This window comes from Ascaphus truei, chromosome 2 (genome assembly GCF_040206685.1).
Source record: "Ascaphus truei isolate aAscTru1 chromosome 2, aAscTru1.hap1, whole genome shotgun sequence".
In the NCBI taxonomy this organism is placed as follows: Eukaryota; Metazoa; Chordata; class Amphibia; order Anura; family Ascaphidae; genus Ascaphus; species Ascaphus truei.
Window position 1 is genome coordinate 334,366,504 of NC_134484.1, and position 22,668 is coordinate 334,389,171.

The window sequence follows — 22,668 nt, forward strand, 5'->3', positions numbered from 1 at the left end:
TATCTCACAATACAGATAATGGAACTCGCGCTCAGTTCAGGTTTGAATGTGTTTTTAGCTTGTGAGTTTTTTGATTTCAATAAAATTGTATTCTTTTTTGTAGATTACAATAGGAGGCTTCTGAGTGCATGATATTGGGTTCTGTTCACTTTCTGTGCATACAGTATATATCTACATGAAGTGTTTTTCTGATCATTGTTGTGTATTTTTTAAGATGCAAGTACTCTGTTTCTAATCAGCCCAATAATGAAATCAAAGCAATAGTGCCATCTACTTGTTAACTTGTACAATCTTCTATAATAGATTTCTCTCCAGTATCCACCTTAGGTCCAGCTCCACAGAGGAACAGTAACTTAGTGCTAAAAACAGATAGTTTTTAAAATCATTAAGCCGTTATTTTCCTGAGGTTAATGCATATCCACAAAGCAAATTATATGCAAAGACAAAGGCCATTGTATATATATCATTAGCATAGGCTTACACAAAACTGGACACTTGATATACCTGGAATATATGCCAATTTGGGTATGCAAAGTATATTCAAATGATTAATATTAGCATATTTGCCAGGTATATCGGATGTGTTCCATTTTGTTAACAAGTTTCTCTTCACATGTGGTTTTGGGAAGGTTTACAAGTCACTTAGCAAACTAGAACTCTCTGTGTCTCTCTCAATGCCAAAACCCATATTTCAGTATCTGGGTGGGAGTAATGCCACCTTCAGATATGGGGGTGTAGAGACAGGAGTGGTGCTCTCAGATAGTTGTACTTGTATTAACATGCACAATATTAAACCAATGGTTTAAATGTGACCTTAAGAGTGAATAAATAGTGCCACACAATAATGAAAATATATACAGTATGTGAGTGATTAATATATATCCTGTAAGTGTAGACAGTGAGAAATATTGAGTCCTCCATTCAACGTTTGAGAAAACAATTCTCCAGTTTTCCAATGCAGCAAATCCAAAGAGGTAAAAGGAGCAGAGCGCATCAATATGTACATGAGAAATAATACAAAAAATAGACCATACATTAGTATTGTCAGAATAGATGGATAAATATAAAGATTGGACCTCCAAGGGTTATACTCATGGGTGTGAGTATAAGGGGCATATCACAATCTGTGGCAATCTGTAGCCATGGATACTGTGATGTGGGTTACCTCAAGAAAAGGAGAGCACCATCGTGCAAAAACATTTTGTAAACTTTATAGAAAGAACACACAAGCCCCAAAAATGCACACTCACATTCGGGTAGTTCTTTCCAGCATGTTATGATAAAAACAGCAATCTGTGTGAAGCAGTGTTCTCACCACTTCCGTGATACCGATAGGATCAGCTGTTTGCCGCCAGTAGGAGTTACTTTCGGTAAAGGAATCTCATAAATCTCGCCAAACGTTCCTATCTCCGGTATGGTGCTTCCTCTCACAGGACTAACGTCAGGCTAAATTCATGCTTTTACTATAATGTCCCTCTGTAAATGTGGGTTGCTGGGGGGAATGCCTCTTTTCCATACCATTAGTGTCCATACCTACGGCCGTCATACTTAAAGCACTACCCTTCGGCCAAAAATGTGATTTAAACTGATGTTAGTTAAGTTAGGCAGTAACTTAGTTTAGCGCCTAATTAAGTCATTAACAGACCTCTGTGGATCCAGGTCTTAGATTTGTAATTTATAGCACAGTATATACTCTCAAATTTTTCATCATTTTAAATGCAATATCATAGTATTATATGGGTTACCCTTTAACCTGCAATAGTACCTAAGGCTGGACTATCATACAGAATCTCCTAGTGACTTTAAAAGTCAGTACGAGTTTCTGTACAATAGTGCCCCAATCTGCATTATTGCAATTTAATGAATATCCCTATATAATGCAGTTTAGCATGACATGAGCTACAGATATTGGTATTCAGGCCTTGAAGAAACAGGAAACACAAATATAGCATTTTCTTCAATACGCCTACCAAACTTGTCATTTACAATAGCTAAGGTGGCATTGTTTCTTTGTGACTTAAGTATTCCTAAACATTCCTATTAACTTACCGATAGAACATGGCGTAGTCGACGGTGGAGTGGCAGTTCTGAAAGTCCCAGGATTTCAGTTTCTGGCATTCCCGGTGAGCTCGGAGTTTCACCTTAACAGTCCCCTGACAAAGTTCAGGGACAATCTTCCTCTGTGGGCGGTTACAGAATTCATTTGATTCAACCCTCCATGAATCACCAAAGTCATCCACATCAAACTTGAAGTTCCCATCACCGCCTATTAGATCGTCTCGCTTGTGTCCATTGTAGTTACCACAGAGGCCGCAGAGTTTGCCTTTAAGGTGTGGGGCAGCCATCACTTCTACAAAGCTATCACCATCCCAGGAAATTTCCAGACCTGAAATAACAGAGATGAGAAAGCATTTATTCATAAAAATTAAGATGAAAGTGCAGAAGAGGATGACATAGAAATGTTCAAAACGGACTAATTCTGTTCATAAAGGACTTTTCCACAGACTTTACATACAATAAATGGCTATAGATTTGAGAGATTTGTAATTTGTCTTTTGCGGAAGTTCATATCCTGAAAGCGGCAATCAGAAAATAAACGTTGCCAAGCACTAAAAGGCAAAAGGGCATGGCAAATTTCCAACACAGAAGCAGATGACATCAAGTCACATAGCCCTATATAGACTGCTATGAAGTCTCCGATTCAAATCCACTTACCAGGGATTCTTTCTTGTTGCAGTATTTCTTTGCTTTTTGCTTGTTTTTGGGTTGTTAGTTCCGGGGGTGGCAGTCCACCAGCTGCCCGCAGGGAAATTTGTGCCCCCCCACCCTCCTGCCCCACATTCGCCCTCTATTGCTTGTAAAAAGTCAGGGAAGCGCGCCCCACTTAAGTACTCCTAGCACGGGGGGAGGGGAGTCTTGCCACGTGGAAACCATGTAGAGGGTGAGACAGAACCAGAGACTTCATCTGAAAATCTTCATTTACAGCAAGGCCTGAATTGAAACTGCAGGAAAGTGTTTCAATTACTTTTAATATAACTGTATTTGTTGGGTAAATTAACCAAGTTTGCAAAAAGCCAAAGTTGACATCACTTGCGTTTGCTAACAGATAATAAATGTCTTTAGATGCACTTATTGCTTTCTTACAGACTCCAGTAAAGATCTCTTTATAGAGCCGCAAGCACATACACAAACAGTATATGCCCAGAATACACAGATGTTTCCCATGGATAATAATGTAATGATCCAAAATAAAATAGACTCTCCATAAGAACAAATATTCAGTTGCCGAAATTAATTATAACAACAAAAGTTGTGATAGTGCTTTTCATTTGTTTACATTAAGAGAAGTATTATTCTAGGGGTCTATCAGCACTTACACTTTGCATATTGTAATCATCAAATGGTGTTAAGGGTGGTAACATTGTTTTCAGCACTTCTTGTTTACATTTTGCATGAGAAACAGGATTTGTTTTGCATTTCAACTCAGTGCATCTCATACAGTCTTATTCAATAAACCGTGATACAGCCGATCACAGCGAGCTACTGTATAACACTGAGATTGGCAGCATCGCAGTTTAACCCTTTGGGTGCCCATAGATGTAGTTGGTTCGTCCTGAAGTCTGACACTCCAGGGGCCCCATGATGTAGTAGCTACATCATAGGTTTGCTACTCATTTTTGTAGGGGAGATCGCACTCTGTCCTGTCATCAGTAATGGCGTGATTGTGAGTGTGCAAAAGGGGCCATGGCACTCTGGTGAATAAGACCCTGACACTCGTCACTCTTATCAGACACCTGGTATAGATTTTCTAGCACTTGTTTTATTAGGTGCTAAAGAAGGAAGAACATTTTATCATGGGTTTCTATGGTAAAATAATCAAGGTTCTTTTCAAAAGGACACCCAGTGGTCAAAGTTTAATGGTACACACTACTGAAAGAAACATCTTATTTATTTTTAGCAAATAAAAATACCACTTTTGAGCACATTCACATGTCTCAGATTCTGGGTAAGGACATGCAAATGAGGACTCATAGTGTGTCACTTATTGCTACTTGTCCATTTTCACATGTAGGTTTAGGAAGCCTTCCTTCTATGCTGCTAAAATTAAAAATTGGAAATAAAATATTTATAAAATATGGTGGAAATCATTGTTTCCCCCCAATTTTTAATACATTTGGAATCTTTTGGAGTTAGGCACAGCACACTGTTCAGGACACTCTAGGTGGGGGTTATTCTTCAGATAAACAATAGGGAAGGCTGAAAAACATGATCAACCTGCTATCCCCCTTCATACACTAACCCACTTGAACCTTTCTAAGGCCTCGTCCAGGCTGAGAGCGAGAGCGCATGTGTGCTCGCGCTCAGCATAATCAAACACATTGCGACAATATGTTTGCCAGCATGCTTTGCGAGACTAATTCTTTTGAATTTGTAGCACTTGCCCTGGTCACGTGCACGGTTCAGCCAATGAGGGCGAACCGCTCACGTGACAGCACGGGCATGCTCCCACTGCACGCGTAACTATGCTGGACACAAATTGCTCCTGCTCCCATGCAGGGTGCTCGAGCGGGAGCGTGCTCACTACCAGCCTGGCCACGGCCTTATGCTCCAAAAGGGAAAATAGATTCATTGAAAGTTGTGACCAAAACAGGGTTAGAGCCCACATACACCCAGATTTCGGGGTTCTGGAGACAAAAATGTAATGTTCAATGGAAAAGTACTGATTTGTATTAGTGAGACTCCAGTGAGTTCGATTAGACCACAGATTATACAAATCAGTGAAACTGACTACAAATCATTGCGAAAACAGTGGTCGTTGAGAATCTGATACCAACACAAGATGTCAAACAATAAGAATAAAGGTATGTGGGTTAATTTCATCAAAGGGTATCCACTGTTGGAACACTTTTCCATGCGTTGAAATGACCCACTATTTATACATTTTGTTTTGTGTTGTTTTAGGAATGGTATGACTGTGGTTAGTACAGTATGTCAATTAAAGAAGTTTTTTGAACATGTTAAGAAAAATAATGTTGAACTACCTTCTGTAATCTCAAATTGCTAAGGGTAAACACATTTAAATTTTCTGTACTAAACATAATAATTCATTAGCACGTGCTACTGCTGTTGGCAAAAATCATAAATTCGAACATAAAGAAAATATTCAGGAAAATGTCAACATTCACAAAAAGAAAACCTCCAAAATATTGTGTGGTGATAAAGATCCCATAGATCCCCTGTTCCCATTATTGCCCCCATTATATTCAATATGATAATGTTTCATTTAACACTGATATATATATATATATATATATATATATATATATATATATATATATATATATGTATGTGTATGTGTATGTATGTATATGTATATGTATATGTATATATATGTATATGTATATGTATATGTATATGTATATGTATATGTATATGTATATGTATATGTATATGTATATGTATATGTATATGTATATGTATATGTATATGTATATATAAACCATAATACTGAGTTAAGTTATGGTGAGTAAAAAAAGTGACAAAAACCATCCACAGGAAAGCAAATATGCAAATATAGCTGTATGTTCATCTGCATGTCTTAGGCAGGTCTGCAACCCCACCTTTCCCCATCATCACCCAGCATACAGCACTTCCACTGCAGCAAGGGATTCTGGGAAATGACATGCAAATGAGCACACAGTGTCACTTTTTGCCTCAATAACCATTTTTAACATGGTTCCCTATAGGCTTAAGCTTGCTGCATGGTCACAGCTTTGAGCACAGCCAGGGTTAAGGTGCATACCCAGAAAACCACCCACAGACAACTGTTTTGACCTTGATGGGTCTCATCAGTGTGGGGTTGATTTTACTGGGAATGCAAGAGAGGCTATGGGATAGGCTAAACCATAATACTGAGTTAAGTTATGGTGAGTAAAAAAGTGACAAAAACCCTCCACAGGAAAGCAAATATGCAAATATAGCTGTATGCTCATCTGCATGTCTTAGGTTAATAAAACTTAACTCAGTATTATGGTTTAGCCCATCCCATAGCCTCTCTTGCATTCCCAGTAAATCAACCCCACACTGATGAGACCCATCAAGGTCGAAACAGCTGTCTGTGGGTGGTTTTCTGGGTATGCACCTTAACCCTGGCTGTGCTCAAAGCTGTGACCATGCAGCAAGCTTAAGCCTATAGGGAACCATGTTAAAAATGGTTATTGAGGCAAAAAGTGACACTGTGTGCTCATTTGCATGTAATTTCCCAGAATCCCTTGCTGCAGTGGAAGTGCTGTATGCTGGGGGATGATGGGGAAAGGCGGGGTTGCAGACCTGCCTAAGACATGCAGATGAGCATACAGTGTCATTTTTTGCCTCAATAACCATTTTTAACATGGTTCCCTATAGGCTTAAGCTTGCTGCATGGTCACAGCTTTGAGCACAGCCAGGGTTAAGGTGCATACCCAGAAAACCACCCACAGACAGCTGTTTCGACCTTGATGGGTCTCATCAGTGTGGGGTTGATTTTACTGGGAATGCAAGAGAGGCTTATGGGATAGGCCAAACCATACTACTGAGTTAAGTTATGGTGAGTTAAAAAAGTGACAAAAACCCTCCACAGGAAAACAAATATGCAAATATAGCTGTATGCTCATCTGCATGTCTTAGGCAGGTCTGCAACCCCGCCTTTCCCCATTATCACCCAGCATACAGCACTTCCACTGCAGCAAGGGATTCTGGGAAATGACATGCAAATGAGCACACAGTGTCACTTTTTGCCTCAATAACCATTTTTAACATGGTTCCCTATAGGCTTAAGCTTGCTGCATGGTCACAGCTTTGAGCACAGCCAGGGTTAAGGTGCATACCCAGAAAACCACCCACAGACAGCTGTTTCGACCTTGATGGGTCTCATCAGTGTGGGGTTGATTTTACTGGGAATGCAAGAGAGGCTTATGGGATAGGCCAAACCATACTACTGAGTTAAGTTATGGTGAGTTAAAAAAGTGACAAAAACCCTCCACAGGAAAACAAATATGCAAATATAGCTGTATGCTCATCTGCATGTCTTAGGCAGGTCTGCAACCCCGCCTTTCCCCATTATCACCCAGCATACAGCACTTCCACTGCAGCAAGGGATTCTGGGAAATGACATGCAAATGAGCACATTTTTTTTGCCTCAATAACCATTTTTAACATGGTTCCCTATAGGCTATATAAATATATATATATAGCCAAGTGCCCCTGGCTCTAGTCTTTCTATGGCCTCAACACTATAAGTCCTGATAGGAACTGACAGTGTTGGTGTTAAACTCCTGCGCAGGGCTTAGCCTGCAATTGCAGCCTGGATGGGTACTACAGTATGTTGCCTTATCCAGGGACAGGCCTAAACCGGCAGTTGGAATGTCATACCTGGGGAGGGTACTGACTTGGTCACATGTACAGTAGATGGTGTGATGCCTGTCAGTACCTAGACCTGCCCTGTTATGGGACAGGGTTACAAGTCCTTCCCCCCATATATAAAAGCTGACACTTCACCAAATTGAATATGACTTTGCTATGATTAGGCTGTGTGGTATGGTGTGATACCCTTTTCCCTACAAGAGGGTAAAGGAGCTAAGGAGGGACTCTTGGGGCCTCAAGCCCCTGGGTTGTGCTCCAGGGAATGGAGATGATGCCAAGCAGTCTACCCAATAAATATGCCTTTGTACCAGCTATAATGTGTGCTCATTGTGAAGGAGAATTGCCTATGGGGACCAGCCTCATGAATGGAGGTGCTGCACCCTGAGAAGGAAAGTCCTGCTCTGTTTCTGCTCCCACATAACATCCGCAGAGCAACTCAGACCTCCTGTAACCAGCAGGTGAGCTACAGTACCAAGGAAATACCCATGTAGTGGTCAAATCTCCTGTGGCAAGGGGGAAACAGGTGCTACACACACACATATATATATATATGTATGTGTGTGTGTTGTTTTAAGATAGGCAGCAAAAACGAATTACCTAAGCTGCCGATTGATTCGTTCTCCCATGATCGATCAGAAAAATCCTGCTTCCCAGGGTTCCCTTAATGGCCACCTTTCAGTTTCAATCAATCCTGTACATCAGCAGCTACAATTTATCCTGATATTACTAAGGTAACAGAATCTATTGTTACCGTTTGCAGCCCAAACTGCTGGGAACATTAGCAACAAATTATCCCAAATAGGAAAGTGTTATAAAGAGCTTGCACTGCCAGGGAGTTGGGCAAAACATGTTATAGAAATCAAAGGATGATCAGTTTTTAAAAACTCATTAAAATTGAGTCATAAGTCTCTAATATTACAGAACTGATTTATTTAAAAAAAAAAAAAACAACACATAGATTATAGCAGCGGTGCGCAAACTGGGGGGCGCGCTCCCTTGGTGGGGCGCAAGATTATTTAGGGGGGCACAGGCTGGGTGCGGGGAAACCTGGGGGCGGGCCGAGCTGTGCATGGGCGGCCAGAAGCTTATCTGCTGTGTCTTGCAGAGGGGGTGGGTCCTTGCTGCGGGGCCTTCCCTGCACACAGACAAGCCCTCCTCCTCCTGTCTGTTAGCCGCCCGTTTTCAGCAGCACATGGGGGGACCTTAGCAGGCTTAGTTACTCCCTCCCCCCATCCACTAGGTGTGTGTGTGTTATTGTGTGTGTGATTGTGTGTGTGTGGGGTTGAGTGTGTGTGTGTGGGGGGGGGGTGAGTGTGTGGGGTGAGTGTGTGTGTGTGTGGTTGAGTGGGTGGGTGTGGTTGTGTATGTGGTTGTGTGTGTGGGGTTGAGTGTGTGTGTGGGGTTGAGGGTGTGTGTGGGGTTGTGTGTATGTGGGGTTGAGTGTGTGTGTGGTTGTGTGTGTGTGGTTGCGTGTGTGTGTGTGGGGGGGGGGGAGTTGAGTGTTTGTTTGTGTGTGGTTGAGTGTGTGTGTGTGTTTGTGTGTGTGGTGATTGAGTGTGTGTGTGTGTTGTCTGATTGTGTGTGCATGGGTGTGTGGGTGTGTGGGTGTTGTGATTATGTGTGTGTGGGTGTTGGGATTAAATGCAGCAGTGCACAAACTGGGGGGGTAGGTCGCCCCGGGCGCAAGATTATTTAGGCGGTAGGCGGTAGGCAAAACCTGGGTGCACAGGCGAAAAAGATATGCGCGAGCGACCAAGAAGATGTGCAAGGGCGGGCAGCCAAAGATGTGCGCGAATAGCCGAACAGGATAGTGCAGGTGGCAGCCACGTGATTCGGAGGTACGGGGGAGAAGCACGCACGAGCGCTGTGATGTCAAACGCCCCGCCTTCCGGTGTCTGCCCTGCAATAGCGCAACCTGTTTCGCTGCGATCCTCTGCAAGTGAAAGGATAGGCTGCCACTATATCAATCATACTATGAATGCACAGAAATAATGGGGGGGAAAAAAGTGAAAACACTTCCCCGCTCGTGCTTGCAAAATTATGCAGGACACCCTGTGCTCATGCTTGGAGAGTTGGTGATGTCACCGCTCTCAGCGGCAGCGTGGACGCAGCCTAATTTTGCAAGAGCGAGCTGTTGAAGTATGTAAGTATTTAGACTGCGCTTATAGTGGCGGCGACGCGACGTTGCCCGAAAACAAATGCATTTTTTGAAGCCGGCAATATTTAATTTTTATGGGGCTATCGCCTCATGTGACAGCCCCTGAACCAATCAATGGCCTGGTTGCCCGCGCCGCCACAAAGCGAAATACAACTTTCGTTAACGGCGACGGGTGACGTCACACGTCTCCGTCGCGGGAACTATAGACATAGTCTGTATTTAGACATATTAGACATATTTGTATTTACATGGTATACCGTTTAATAAAGGTTTTTTTTTTCATGTGATTTTGATTACATCAGGCAGGGGGGGCCCGAGAAATTTAATGGATAAAAAGGGGGACTCAGCATAAAAAGTTTGCTCACCCCTGGGTTATAGCATGGATTGCTCCTTTAAAAGGTATCACAAACAATAGATGTGTTGATACCGTTCCTTTAATTGGACGAATACTGATACTACATCATCATTACACTTTCCTATTTAGATAAAACACTGCCAATGCTTAAAAGCTATATATTTTACACACTTTTGATCTAGACAGGATATTTGGAGGAAAATTCAGGATAATCCACATACTATATTTTATTGCCATAGCTAAAAAGGCTCACGTGTTCATTATAGGATTTATTTGTTGCCACAGTATAGGTCTGAACCTAAAGAAACAAGCAGTCCTGGAACCTCTGCATGTTTCATACAGGCTCCCCAAGCCTGTTACAGTCAATGAAGCATTATACGTAAAAAGTTTTAAATGAATGTAAAGTTGAAGTGTTAAAGGGCGATGTTCACATCATTTGCAATATTTACATTTGAGAAACACTGCTGTTTTGTTTCCCTTGTGGCTAACCGCCCTTGTGGCTAACCGCTTGCTTCTTAAAGGGCCTGCAGCATAGTCTATATAATTGTCATCCTGCTAGATCAGGAGTAGCCAACACCAGCCCTCAAGGGCCACAGGTCAGGTTTTAAGGATATACCTGCTTCAGTACAGGTGGCTTAATCAGGGGCTTAGTCAGAATCACACCCCCCCTAGGTGGGAAGGCAGGGGTCTCTGGAACAGAACTACTTTAATTTCAGTTCCGGAGGGACCCCATGCTCGCCAAGAAGCTTACATCTTAAGGTAATGACGGTTTGAATGTTTAAAGGTCCCGCATCACATGGGAAGCTGCAAGGCATGACGTCGCAGCTTCCTTTGGGCCCGGGGGCCATTTTCTGTGCCCAACCAGAGCTGCTACCAGCATCACCTCCGGGGTAAGTATCTCGTGAATCAGGGGTCCCCGGAGCTGAAATCTAGATGGTTCAGGTCCGGAGACCCCATCCTTCCTGTCTAGTAAAAAAATAAAAGACCCTAGAGGAAATGCCACGCTAACTGATGTTTTCAGGCATACTCTTTCTGGACCAAACAGATACTTTCAAAGTAATAATTCAGGGACGATGCATAGCTGCAACGATGCTCATCTCAAGCAGGAAGCGACCTGCAGGGCTGAGGTAGGAAGGTGAAAGAATCGACCTGAGCCGAGGGATAGAGTCCTGATAGAGTTGTGAGTCGTAAGCCGAAAGTCAGGGCTGGCAGCAGTGTTGTGTAGTCGGTGTGGATGCAGAGGTCGAGGCAGGATGAAGACAAGGATAGTTGAGGCCGGGTCTGGTAATGAGGAAGACAATAGGTAAGCACGTTGCATGTACTCAGCATGAAATGGAACTTTTCTTGGTAACTTTTTGCTTACAGGGCTGTCCTTTTAAAGGAAGTTGCCATGAGCAAAAATGGACAATTCTGCTACAGAGGGTGAGCAAGAGCAAAATCCCGGACCGGATTTGACCATCCACACGTCCCGCTAACAGCACCGCTCCCAGACCTCACCCTGAGGCCTGTCGTCATCTTAGGAGCGCAAGCGCAGCCCGCGCGGACCTAAATGCCAACTCCGCTGGCTCCACCTTCCGGTTCCCTCCCCATGGTGACATCATCAGCAGGCAAAGCGCGTACTGCACGTGTGCAGCACACACCTGTTTCCCCTTAGTAATTCATCAGGAAGACTCCGCACACCTGCCTCTTGCAGCTGAGCTTCCTATCAGAATCCTGCTCAGTGACACGCCTCCTGCTCTGATTGGTCACTACTCCCTGTAATACTCTGCAGTGTCAGAGTCTCATCGGCTGAGCATAATCTCTGTTTGTGCATGTGCTTCTCCACAGTCTGTTCTGTTCCAGCTTTGTTTGCCTTGTCTTGTTGCCTGACCCTGCCTGTATTCGGACTCCGCTCTTCTCCTTTCCTGACCCGGCTTACGTTTTACCATCCGCATCTCTCCAATCCTGACCTCGGCCAAAGCAGCCTCAACGATCCGTACCTCTCCACTACTGACCCCGGAAAGTATCAAGACTATTCTCACTTCTGTTACCCTGACCCGGCTACCTCAACTACTCTACACTCCAGATGCGCTCACGCGGCTGTGGGTTGGCGTTATATACATGACCTCACCTGAGCAGCGTGGTCACATCTTGTTTGCGGTGAGCACATTGTCACACCGAGTCTTTTGGCATCTTCAACGTATTCCAAATTCTTGTGAGCCATTAATATAGTGATGGGTTGCGTGGTAACTTCCAGAAAATTTTGCCACTCTTGAAGAGTTAATTTTACGGCAAGTAATTTCCGGTTCCCAACATCGTAATTTCTGTCGGCGGAATAAAATGTCTTAGAAAAGAAGGCGCAGGTGTGTAGTCTCCCTTGAATCTCCTGCCGTTGGGATACGATGGCCCCAGCCACCACATTGGATCCGTCCACTTCCACTATGAAAGGCTTAGAGGGGTCAGGATAAACAGGACTGGGGCAGACAAGAAGCAGACTTTAGGTGTCCACTTCTTGGGATTTGCCCCCTGTTTCGTAAGAGCCATAATAGGACCCACCACCTTGGAGAGGTTTTTAATGAACTTACTGAAGTAGTTGGCGAATCCGAGAAAGCACTTGAGTGGGTTTGAGACCCTGGGTACATGCCAGTCCAACACTGCTGAGACCTTGGTTCTGTCCATCTCAAAACCCTGGACGGATATAACGTATCCGAGGAAGGAGATCTTAGGTTGTTTAAATTGGCATTTCTCCAGCTTGGCGTAGGGAGCGTGTTCCCGTAACCTCTGAAGCACCTGCCTCACCTCGGACTGTGATGAAGAAAAAAATCAGGATATCGTCGAGATATTCTGTATGACCACAAATTGATCGAGGAGATCTCGGAATACCTCATTTATGAAACTTTGGGACACAGCCGGAGCGTTGCACAAACCGAATGGCATCACTAAGTATTCATAATGCCCATCTTGGGTATTGAATGCCGTCTTCCATTCGTCACCCTCCTTAATTCGGACCAAATTGTAAGCCCCACGGATATCCAATATAGTGAAAATAGAGGCCCCACTGAGTCAGTCGAATAACTCCAGAATGAGAGGTATAGGAAAACGTTTTTACTGTAGTTTTGTTCAACTTACGGATGAATCCATGTTTCAAATTCTCTTCTAAGTACTTCCGCATAGCCTTCGTCTCCTAAAGGGGGTATGTGTGCCCACAAGGTGGGATGTCTCCTTTGAGCAAGTCGATTGGACAGTCGAATGCCCGATGCGGTGGTAACACTTCGGCTTACTTCTCGTTGAAAACATCACCAAAATCCTGGTGGGCAAGGGGAAGACCATCGGGGAGAGACACGGACGCCAGCGGTAAGTAAGAGCTGAGGTGAGGTATAGACAAGCAAATCCTGTGACATCGCTGGTCACAGGTGGTCACTTGTCCCGTTACCAGTCGATTGTAGGGTTGTGGGAATGCAACCAAGGGAGACCAAATACTATAGGTGCTGATGGTGCGTTGATTACCATGAAAGAGAGTAGCTCCTTATGTAGAACTCCGATGTTCACTACCAAGGAGATAGACTCATGGGTGATGGTACCGGGTACTAGGGCTCTTCCATCGATCACCACAATCTCTAATGGATTCTCCAACAAATTAAGGGGAATTGTGTTTTGCTTGGCGAACGATAGATTGAGGAAATTACCGGCTGCTCCGGAATCCACGAAGGCCTGAGTGGAGACTGAGGCAGAACCCCATGAGAGGGAAACCGGCAGAACAATCCAGGAAGACACAGCGGGAGGAGGGATGATAATGATGTCCAGCGAATTCTCCCCCAATTTCACTGGCGTTTTCCTGAATCTGCAATAATCGGGCAGTCATGGATCTGGTGGCCCTCGGACCCACAATACAGGCACAAGCCCTAGGTGCGCCTCCTGCTCCTCTCCTGTTTAGACAGTCTGGTGTTACCTAGCTGCATAGGCTCATCATCTGGAGGAGACGGAGAAATTAAGTTTGGGGCCAACCGAGTAGTCGGACTCTTATCAGCACAGCAATTCTCGGACAGGCGTTCCTGTATTCTGAGATTGATCCGTACTCAGAGAGTAATCAACTCATCAAGGTCCTTAGGGAGGTGCATCAAAATCGTCAGCGAATTTCAAGTTGGCGTAAACCCTAAAAAAAGACTCTAAATAGTGTTAGCGCAGGTTGAAGTTACCACCTCTCAAAAACAAAAATTATATTTGATGCACAATGGATGTTTCACAATGTAGGTATTATTTTCACATTATGGCTATTATAAACACTATTATACTAATAATTTATGTTTACTGATACTAGTTATAAATAAAAACACATGTGCTTACTGTACATTTAAATTGCATCAATCAAGTATTCAACATGAGGGATGCGTGAAAAATAAATTTCAAACACATTATTATGGATGCGCATCTTTTGAAGGTTCGTATTACTTTTTAGCACTAGAATTATTAAACACCGAAAAAAATGAAAAATGAAATCTGTGTACCTCTGTACATCTGTGACCAGCTTCTAGGACTTTCATAGTCTTGTAATCGCATGTGGAAACACAATCTATTAGAATGTTACTGTACAGTAGGTCTAACTTTCTGGGACACTTGTGCTGGAACAGTTTGCTTCTCACTAAATATTTTGTTGTGCATTACGTCAAATTACATTGTAAAGAAAATGTATAGATTGTTTGCCCCAGTCAGTTCTTAGTCTATACTGGTAATTGTTAAGAGAAATGCAGTTTACAGTTTAAAATTAATTTGGGAAGCAACAGTCCCCTTCTTTTCTTCCTGTGTCTAACCCTCTCCCCCCTTTATATATATCAAAAACTTGTGAAATAAGAAAATTCACTCTATGCTCAGTAAGGCAAATTCAATGCACATTTTTTCAAAGTGATTGGTGATTAATTCATTTTTAATCGCCAACCCCGAAGTGTCAGCATTTGATTTAAGATCATTAACGAGGGAATAACATATTTCCACTCCTATCCAAATATACATCTACTGTACACCAGGTTGCTGGGTATAATCAATGTTAAGGAGTACTGGAGTGTTACCATGGCAATGACAGGAACAGAAGGGGAAACCTTATCCTGCCTGTAATCCTATATTGGTTATAGTACCATAATACTATATAATTGTTCCTTGTGACTTTGAAATTCTCGCATTACATGAGAAATTTGCCTCATTAATTTTACATGCTGTTTAATTCATTTAACAGTAAATAATGTTTTCACTGGAACAGTAATGCACTATGCAGACAAATCTCCCAGGGCTACTCACACTATGTATTTGACACATGTTAATAAGAAATTTCTCAGCATCCACCCGGTGTTTATCTACAACCAGGATATTACAGTCCCAAATCAGTTTGTCAAAACAAATTTAAGCTCTTAACACATCTTCTAGGGTTCTGCGGACCTGCTTGTCTGTTCACTCCTGAGTTGATCCAGGAAATATACCAGATGTTTTAATGTTACTCTCACTTCTCTGTCCAATACACTCTCCAACACAAACTAGCTTGCTCCAGCCATTCACAGTCATTCCCCCATTTACCCCATCAAATGCCAATTTCTTAGCAATTTAAAAAAAATGAACCCCATTTTGCACCAGCTTTTTCCCAATGAACAAAATTAGGTTTTTTTTTTTCATTAAAATATATTTTTTGCCCCAGTGGAAAAATTTGAATTAACCATTAACATAATCCTCAGTAACTTGATAGAAACTTGCAAATGATTGAAAAGTTATTTCAAGTGATTATGTACATATAAGATTTAGAAACGAGATCATTTCCAAAATGTATCATGGTCCTAACAATTATACATTCAACAAAATAATGTCATATATTTTATGTTATATCAATTACTTTTATATAATAGAGAGACGAATTTTGCTAGAATCCCAAGCACTATATATAACCCCTCAAACCTCCCTCTGAAAAACATATGGAGAGACACTTGTGCTCCAAAAGCACACCTTAGATATAGTACATGCAAAGTATATTTAAATGACTCGCACCACACACTTCACACATGATTTCCATATCACCTATAATGACAAACCTAAGGCACCTTGTAAGGAAGGGGGCACTGATGTCTGGCCCAACCAGAGCTAAACCCATAACCTCTGCTATTCAGAACAGGAGCTCTAGCAGTGTGAGCACCACAGTCACATCATACTTTCGAGCTTTACTTCTTACTACTCACACCTGCAGCCCTCTCCCACTGGTTACCTTTAAATCAGTCCACTTCCACTCCTTGATTGCCAAAAGGATCACACCTGAAATACCTGGGAGATATGCTGATAGCCAGATTAACTACAGGTGTGAGCAGCAGAGCTCAAAAGTATGTTGTGACAGTGGTGCTACTCATCAGCTGATTTAGCTCACACTGCTAGAGCTGCTGCCAAGAATAGCAGAGATTGTGGGTTCTGATTCCCGACACCAGCGCCGCCTTACTAACAAGGTACATTAGTTTTGTCAATATACCGTAGGTCTTATGGAAATCCTTTAAGGAAGTGTGGGGTGTGTCAGTTAAATATACTTTGCATATTTTATTACTATATCTCCCAGGTATCTAAGGTGTGCTCCTGGTTGAACACAGGTTTGAGGGAGATGGACTCTACCAAAATAGGTTTGTCTGTCTCTCCCGAACCTTCCCTACCCCATATTACAGGGTCTGGGCGAAACAAATTTTTCAAAATCTGTAATCAATCTCATATAAAATCAAATCTGATGGCAGATTACACAAATTACGGGTCAAACTGATCCGTCTGCAGATTAGCATGCATCCGCCCCAACTTTTTATTGCACAATCCGTCTTCGAATTTCTTTGTGTGTACTGGATTTTGGGAAAGACACAGCGCACAATCCGTGGATCAGACTTTAACAGTTTCACCCATCTCTACTGAGGAGCACTATAAGAAGCAATCCAAAATACTACATGGGCTATACAAATCTTGTATGTCCTTTCCCTAAACTTCATCATTGTTAATTAATCTAACCAGGATTTCAGTGAAATACATTCCCATGTGTAAAAAAAAGTTGTTTCAACTTGTTTAAATAATGTTTTAAAGGTCCAGTGTTTTACTAATGTAGCACTGATAGGTTTTGGGCTATTATTCTGTCCTCCTCCTGGCAGCAATCCCTGGGAAGGGCAAGTTGCCAGGAGAAATCATGGGTTTTCCCCACTCCTTGCAGTGCATTGAGTCAGAGAAGGTAGTGTCATCAGGCCTTGTGTCCAATTAGAGGCACAGGGGTGGTGCCTACGGGATCTGTACTTAATGCATTGTACTATACTTCCTGATTTAGTTCAGTTGTCTCTACCTTTGAGAGAGACTGGTTTACCCTAACCAAGCTGTCAGGGCTCTGGCAGGTTGAAGCCCTCCCTTAGGGGAGCGGAGGAAAACCGTTTCCTCTTATCTCACCAGGGGTTAAAGGAAGAGCTAGGACCGCTCCTGGTGCCCTTTGGCAGGGAGTTAGTCCAGGGACATCCTGAGGGTGGACACCCTACAAGCTACTATCAACTGTGCTGTTGAATACAGAGAGTGAGAATAAAGGACCTGTGTTTTATTATACCTCCTGAGAAAGAAAAGTACCCTGGCGCTCCCTCTGGGTGAAAATGCAATAGGACAATAAATATATAATAAAAACGTAACGCCCTTATAATCACTAAGGTTCGCAGCTGCTTCCAAAGTCTCTTCCTATGACTCAAAGAACCCCCGTAGGACCTATCCTGGATCCTTATTAATGCAGAAAGACAAAGGGGAACATAGGGGGGAGCACAGGTTTGAGAGATGATGTATATATCCAATGTGAATGAATAAAAATATATAATAATCCTAGATTAATCGGTGCAGGGATAGGGGTATATAATAATAATAATTTAAACACTTACACGGCCTTGTGTAAGTACTGTCCCGTAAGTGTCTCTTTCCTCGTCTTCTTCTTACTTCTTTCTTCTCTTGTGGATGTTCTTCTGCTTCTATCCAAACGCATGTCCCTTCAGTTCCTCAGGGGGTTTTAACCATATGGTGTCTCCCTACTCTTCAGTGGAGGATGATGTCCTGCCTGAGAGTGAAGTCTATTGGGGTGAGGGGGAAGAGATTCTTCTACAGAGACTTCTCCCCGTACACCTGGGGGATGCAAGAGATGGAGGTGCTGCACCTGTGAGTACAATTTGGGCAAGACCCCAGAAGCCTGTTCTGTCATTCCCCTATACCACCATGCGGGAGACCCAGGGCCCCCTGTTATCAGCAGGTTTGCACCACACTAAACCATGTAACCAGATCGAGTTTCTCAGAGATACAGTAGGCCCTATGTGAGATTGGGTGGGGGAAACAGGGTTACACTAAAGTTTGAATATCCTGAAAAAAAGAAATAACTAAAAATGGGAACATGAGCTCCCTCTGATGCCATGTAAAGCAGATTCCCATCCTTATTTGTACTTTTTCTTAACTGTTTCTAATTTTAGTTTTTATTTACTAATTCTCCTTTGCTTCACCTCATCAGTCAGCTCAGAGCCGCTTTCCATAAAGTCTTTAATGAGACTTATCTGATAAACTGTTTTAACTTGAGCGTCTCTGACTTTTCATAGTTCAACTGTGTCATTATGTCTGAAAGGCTTAGCAGCCATCAACATTTTGCATTTTGGAGATTTCTTTGAGGAATAAAATATATTTGGGTCAAAACTACAGCAAAATAACTGGACCATATTTATCAAATAAAACGGTCATATAGGAAAATAGGAGTTTGTTGCTTTGATAAATATAGTGCAGATTTGTTCTCATTTTGCCTGAGTTTTGCACACAGGAGACTTTTCTACATAAAAAATAGCGAGCAGGGAAAAAACTAGAAATGTAGAAACAGACAACCATATTAAAAAGTTTAGTAGATAAAGTTTATCAGAAAAAAGGGAAGGGGAAACACAAAATGGATGTGCCCCCTAAAAGAATTCACTTAAATGCACACCAGCAAAGTGTAAAAATTAACTTTTAATAAATTCCTTAAAACATATATTACCAAAGTAATGTGTGATGTGAATTAAAAATGTATTAAATCATCGCTATCAAGCAACCGTGTCATTAATTATTCATACTATCCCAGTAAACCAGTGAATATGGTGGGATGTAGAAGACAAGGAATGCTATGAGTAGGGTATTAACCCCTCTGGAGCAACGGTGAGACCAGGTATTGAATAGTGTATAGATGTACACGAGTAAGTGGCCAAAGGATTGAATATCCTGCTTCCTGCTAGATATAACTTCACTGCACACTTACATAGAGATTAATCTAAGTGATAGTGCTGGCACATGATGGTATATTAGCTGTATCATAAGACTGCCAAGCACAGCAGTGCTGGGTTAAATTCACAGCAATGAACTGTGAAGACGCCTCACATAAAGTGCAAGGATTGCAGGCACACTGACTATGAAATTAAATTAATAAATAACTAACTCATATGGTCTACACAGTTAGAACCAGGAGACTGCAAACACTACATTAAAAACAGCTCCAAGTAGGAGACTGACAACATTGCGCGTCCAACGCGCGTTTCCCTCCAGCAAAGGAGCTTCTTCAGGGACAATTTTACTGGGGGAGTGAGGTCTGAACCCTTTTATACCCTTACAACACCCTAATTGCAAAATCAATGAATATCAGCTGTTGCACATGCGCACTGAGGTCCCCTCCAAACTGACTCAATAAACTACTCAAATGTTTAATAAATACAGTTTATGGGTAAGTCTTAGTGTTGTACCTTCATTTTGCCAGATCCGCATTATTTTCCGATCGTTTGTAGAGCTTATAAAGCCATAAATCATAAGCGCCGAATAAAGTGTCTAATGCGCATGCGCGGGGACTTAGAAAACATTTCTGTTAGCCCATACATACTGCGCATGCGCGGGACCTTAGAAATAATTCCGGTCAGTTGCGTCCACACTGCGCATGCGCAGGGACTTAGGAAACATTTCCATTGTTGCCCGTGCTCATGGCGCATGTGCGGAACTTAGAGATAGCTTCATTTAGTTAGGTGTAAAACGTGCATGCGCAGGGACTTAGGAATAATTCCATATACGCCCGCATTTGTTGCGCATGCGCGAGGACTTAAACATTAAGCCATCCTGTCCCATGCATATTGCGCAGGCGCGGGGACTTAAAAATTACGACAATTTCTGCCCATTCTTTCCGCGCATGCGTGGGGACTTATAAATACTTCCGTTCGAGCCCATTCGTATTGCGCATGCGTAGGGACATAGAAATTGCCACGATTCCTAGCCGTTGATACAGCGCATGCGTAGGGACTTAGAAATCTTTCCATTTCGGTCCGTATGAATAGCGCATGCGTGAGGACTTAGTAAATCTTCGCGATTTCTGCCTGATGGTATAGCACATGCGCGGGGACTCGGAATTTATTGTATTATCTCCCCAAACGCAATAATCATGCATGGGAACACAGGAATTGTATGATATATGCCCTGATGAACATAGGGATTATGCAGTATGATATATGCCCAAGTGAAGGCATATAGTCAGCAGGGGTGGACTGATGCTGACAAACAGTCACAAACCTGCTGATGGCACAAGAATGGTATTATAGTACAACGAGTGTACCGGGTGCTAGCTATAAAAGGGGGAGAAGGGTATATAAGACCTATGTTGCTCATTTATTATATAAGGTGATTATACAAATAAAGTTGATTATATACAATCCACCATAAATATATTTTATTACACAATGTGTCAACTTGAAATGCAGTGAATGATAAGTAGATTTAACAATACATGAAGCATAAATGTATACATGTACAAAATTAATTGTCTATAATCATAATATACAGCACATATACACACATTACACAGACACTAAGCCCACTGTTGGGCTTAGGACTTTAATAATATTGTCACTAGTCTAAATAATAATAATATTATAATCTATTAAATCAATACCGAACGCTGGAAACTGTCATAGTGGACAATGGAAATGACATAGCTGGTTGTCAGAGAGACCAGTAAACTATATATTCACAGTATGTAAAAGAAGGATACTTATGTCCAAACAAATGATCCCCAAATCAAATAAAGGGCGTAAAGGTGAACCCCTCATTGAGGCCATTGGGACTCCTGGTTTTTAACTTATAAATCCATTCTGCTTCGATACGAAGCAAGGATTGGTCAGTATTACCGCCTCTCATAGGACATTTCAGTTGATAAATGCCCATGAATTTAATTACACTAGTATCGCTATTATGACATTGTGAGACGTGTCTAGCAACCGATGTCTCTGCAGAGTGTTTGATGGAATTAATGTGTTCAAGAACACGTCTGCGAAATTGTCTAGTTGTTTTTCCAACGTATCTCTTACCACATTGACATGTGATAAGATAGATAACGTTGGTAAGCTTTATTCAGTGTTTTGATGCTATACCCACGATTGAGGAACCTGGAACAAAGTTCTTTAGATTGAATAATGAATTCTTCGATCGTACCCACGTTTTCAATGAGGAACTATCTATGTATACTGACCACATCTCCATGTGGATCAGATACATAGATGATATCCTGCTCCTATGGGAAGGATCTAGTCAACTTCTGCACGAGTTTGTGGATAAGCTGAATACATACACGCTCAATCTGAGGCTCACGACTGTGCTGAGTACCACATCAATAACATTTTTGGATCTGAATATCTATATTGATTGTGAACGAAACATCCAAACTAAGGTGTTTAGGAAAAGCACAGAACCAACAGTTTGCTATTGGCACAGAGCCAGCATCCCAGTAGCCTTATAGCGGGTATCCCAATAGGGCAATACCTCCGTCTCCGGAGAAATTGCTCTACGATCGAAGAATTCATTATTCAATCTAAAGAACTTCGTTCCAGGTTCCTCAATCGTGGGTATAGCATCAAAACACTGAATAAAGCTTATCATCGGGCACTACATAGCGACAGGGTCTCACTCTTGTCCAATAATAAGAAAAAAACAAAGGACAAAACAATCAGAGTCATTGGCACTTTTAATAAAAGATGGTGGGCTATCAAAAAGATCTTTGCTAAACACTGGCATCTTCTTCAGGCAGACGACGATCTGGTGAAAGTTATAGGACCTAGGCCCACTATCACCAGCAGACGGTCTAGGAACCTACGGGACTCTCTAGTGAATAGCCATTTCCAGCGGGCTAGGAGTACAACTTGGTTTAGTCCCGTTAAAGGCATGTACCGCTGCCAGGGGTGTAAAGCGTGCAGACATATCAACGTTGGCAAAGTATTCGCTAATCATGACAATACCTCACAATTTTGCGTGGACAGCTTCATCAATTGTCGTTCTACCAACGTTATCTATCTTATCACATGTCAATGTGGTAAGAGATACGTTGGAAAAACAACTAGACAATTACGCAGACGTGTTCTTGAACACATTAATTCCATCAAACACTCTGCAGAGACATCGGTTGCTAGACACGTCTCACAATGTCATAATAGCGATACTAGTGTAATTAAATTCATGGGCATTTATCAACTGAAATGTCCCATGAGAGGCGGTAATACTGACCAATCCTTGCTTCGTATCGAAGCAGAATGGATTTATAAGTTAAAAACCAGGAGTCCCAATGGCCTCAATGAGGGGTTCACCTTTACGCCCTTTATTTGATTTGGGGATCATTTGTTTGGACATAAGTATCCTTCTTTTACATACTGTGAATATATAGTTTACTGGTCTCTCTGACAACCAGCTATGTCATTTCCATTGTCCACTATGACAGTTTCCAGCG

At 42.2% G+C, this 22,668-nt stretch overlaps 1 protein-coding gene across 2 annotated transcripts in view; it reads right to left on the minus strand.

Annotated features, from left to right (window-relative positions):
* BMPER (BMP binding endothelial regulator) overlaps positions 1-22,668 on the minus strand; it is a 383,811-nt gene that overhangs the window by 80,446 nt on the left and 280,697 nt on the right. For both annotated transcript variants that reach the window (XM_075586672.1, XM_075586673.1), the window contains one exon: positions 2,050-2,386. In XM_075586672.1, the coding sequence (XP_075442787.1) occupies positions 2,050-2,386 (337 nt within the window). The remainder of the gene's footprint in view (positions 1-2,049; positions 2,387-22,668) is intronic.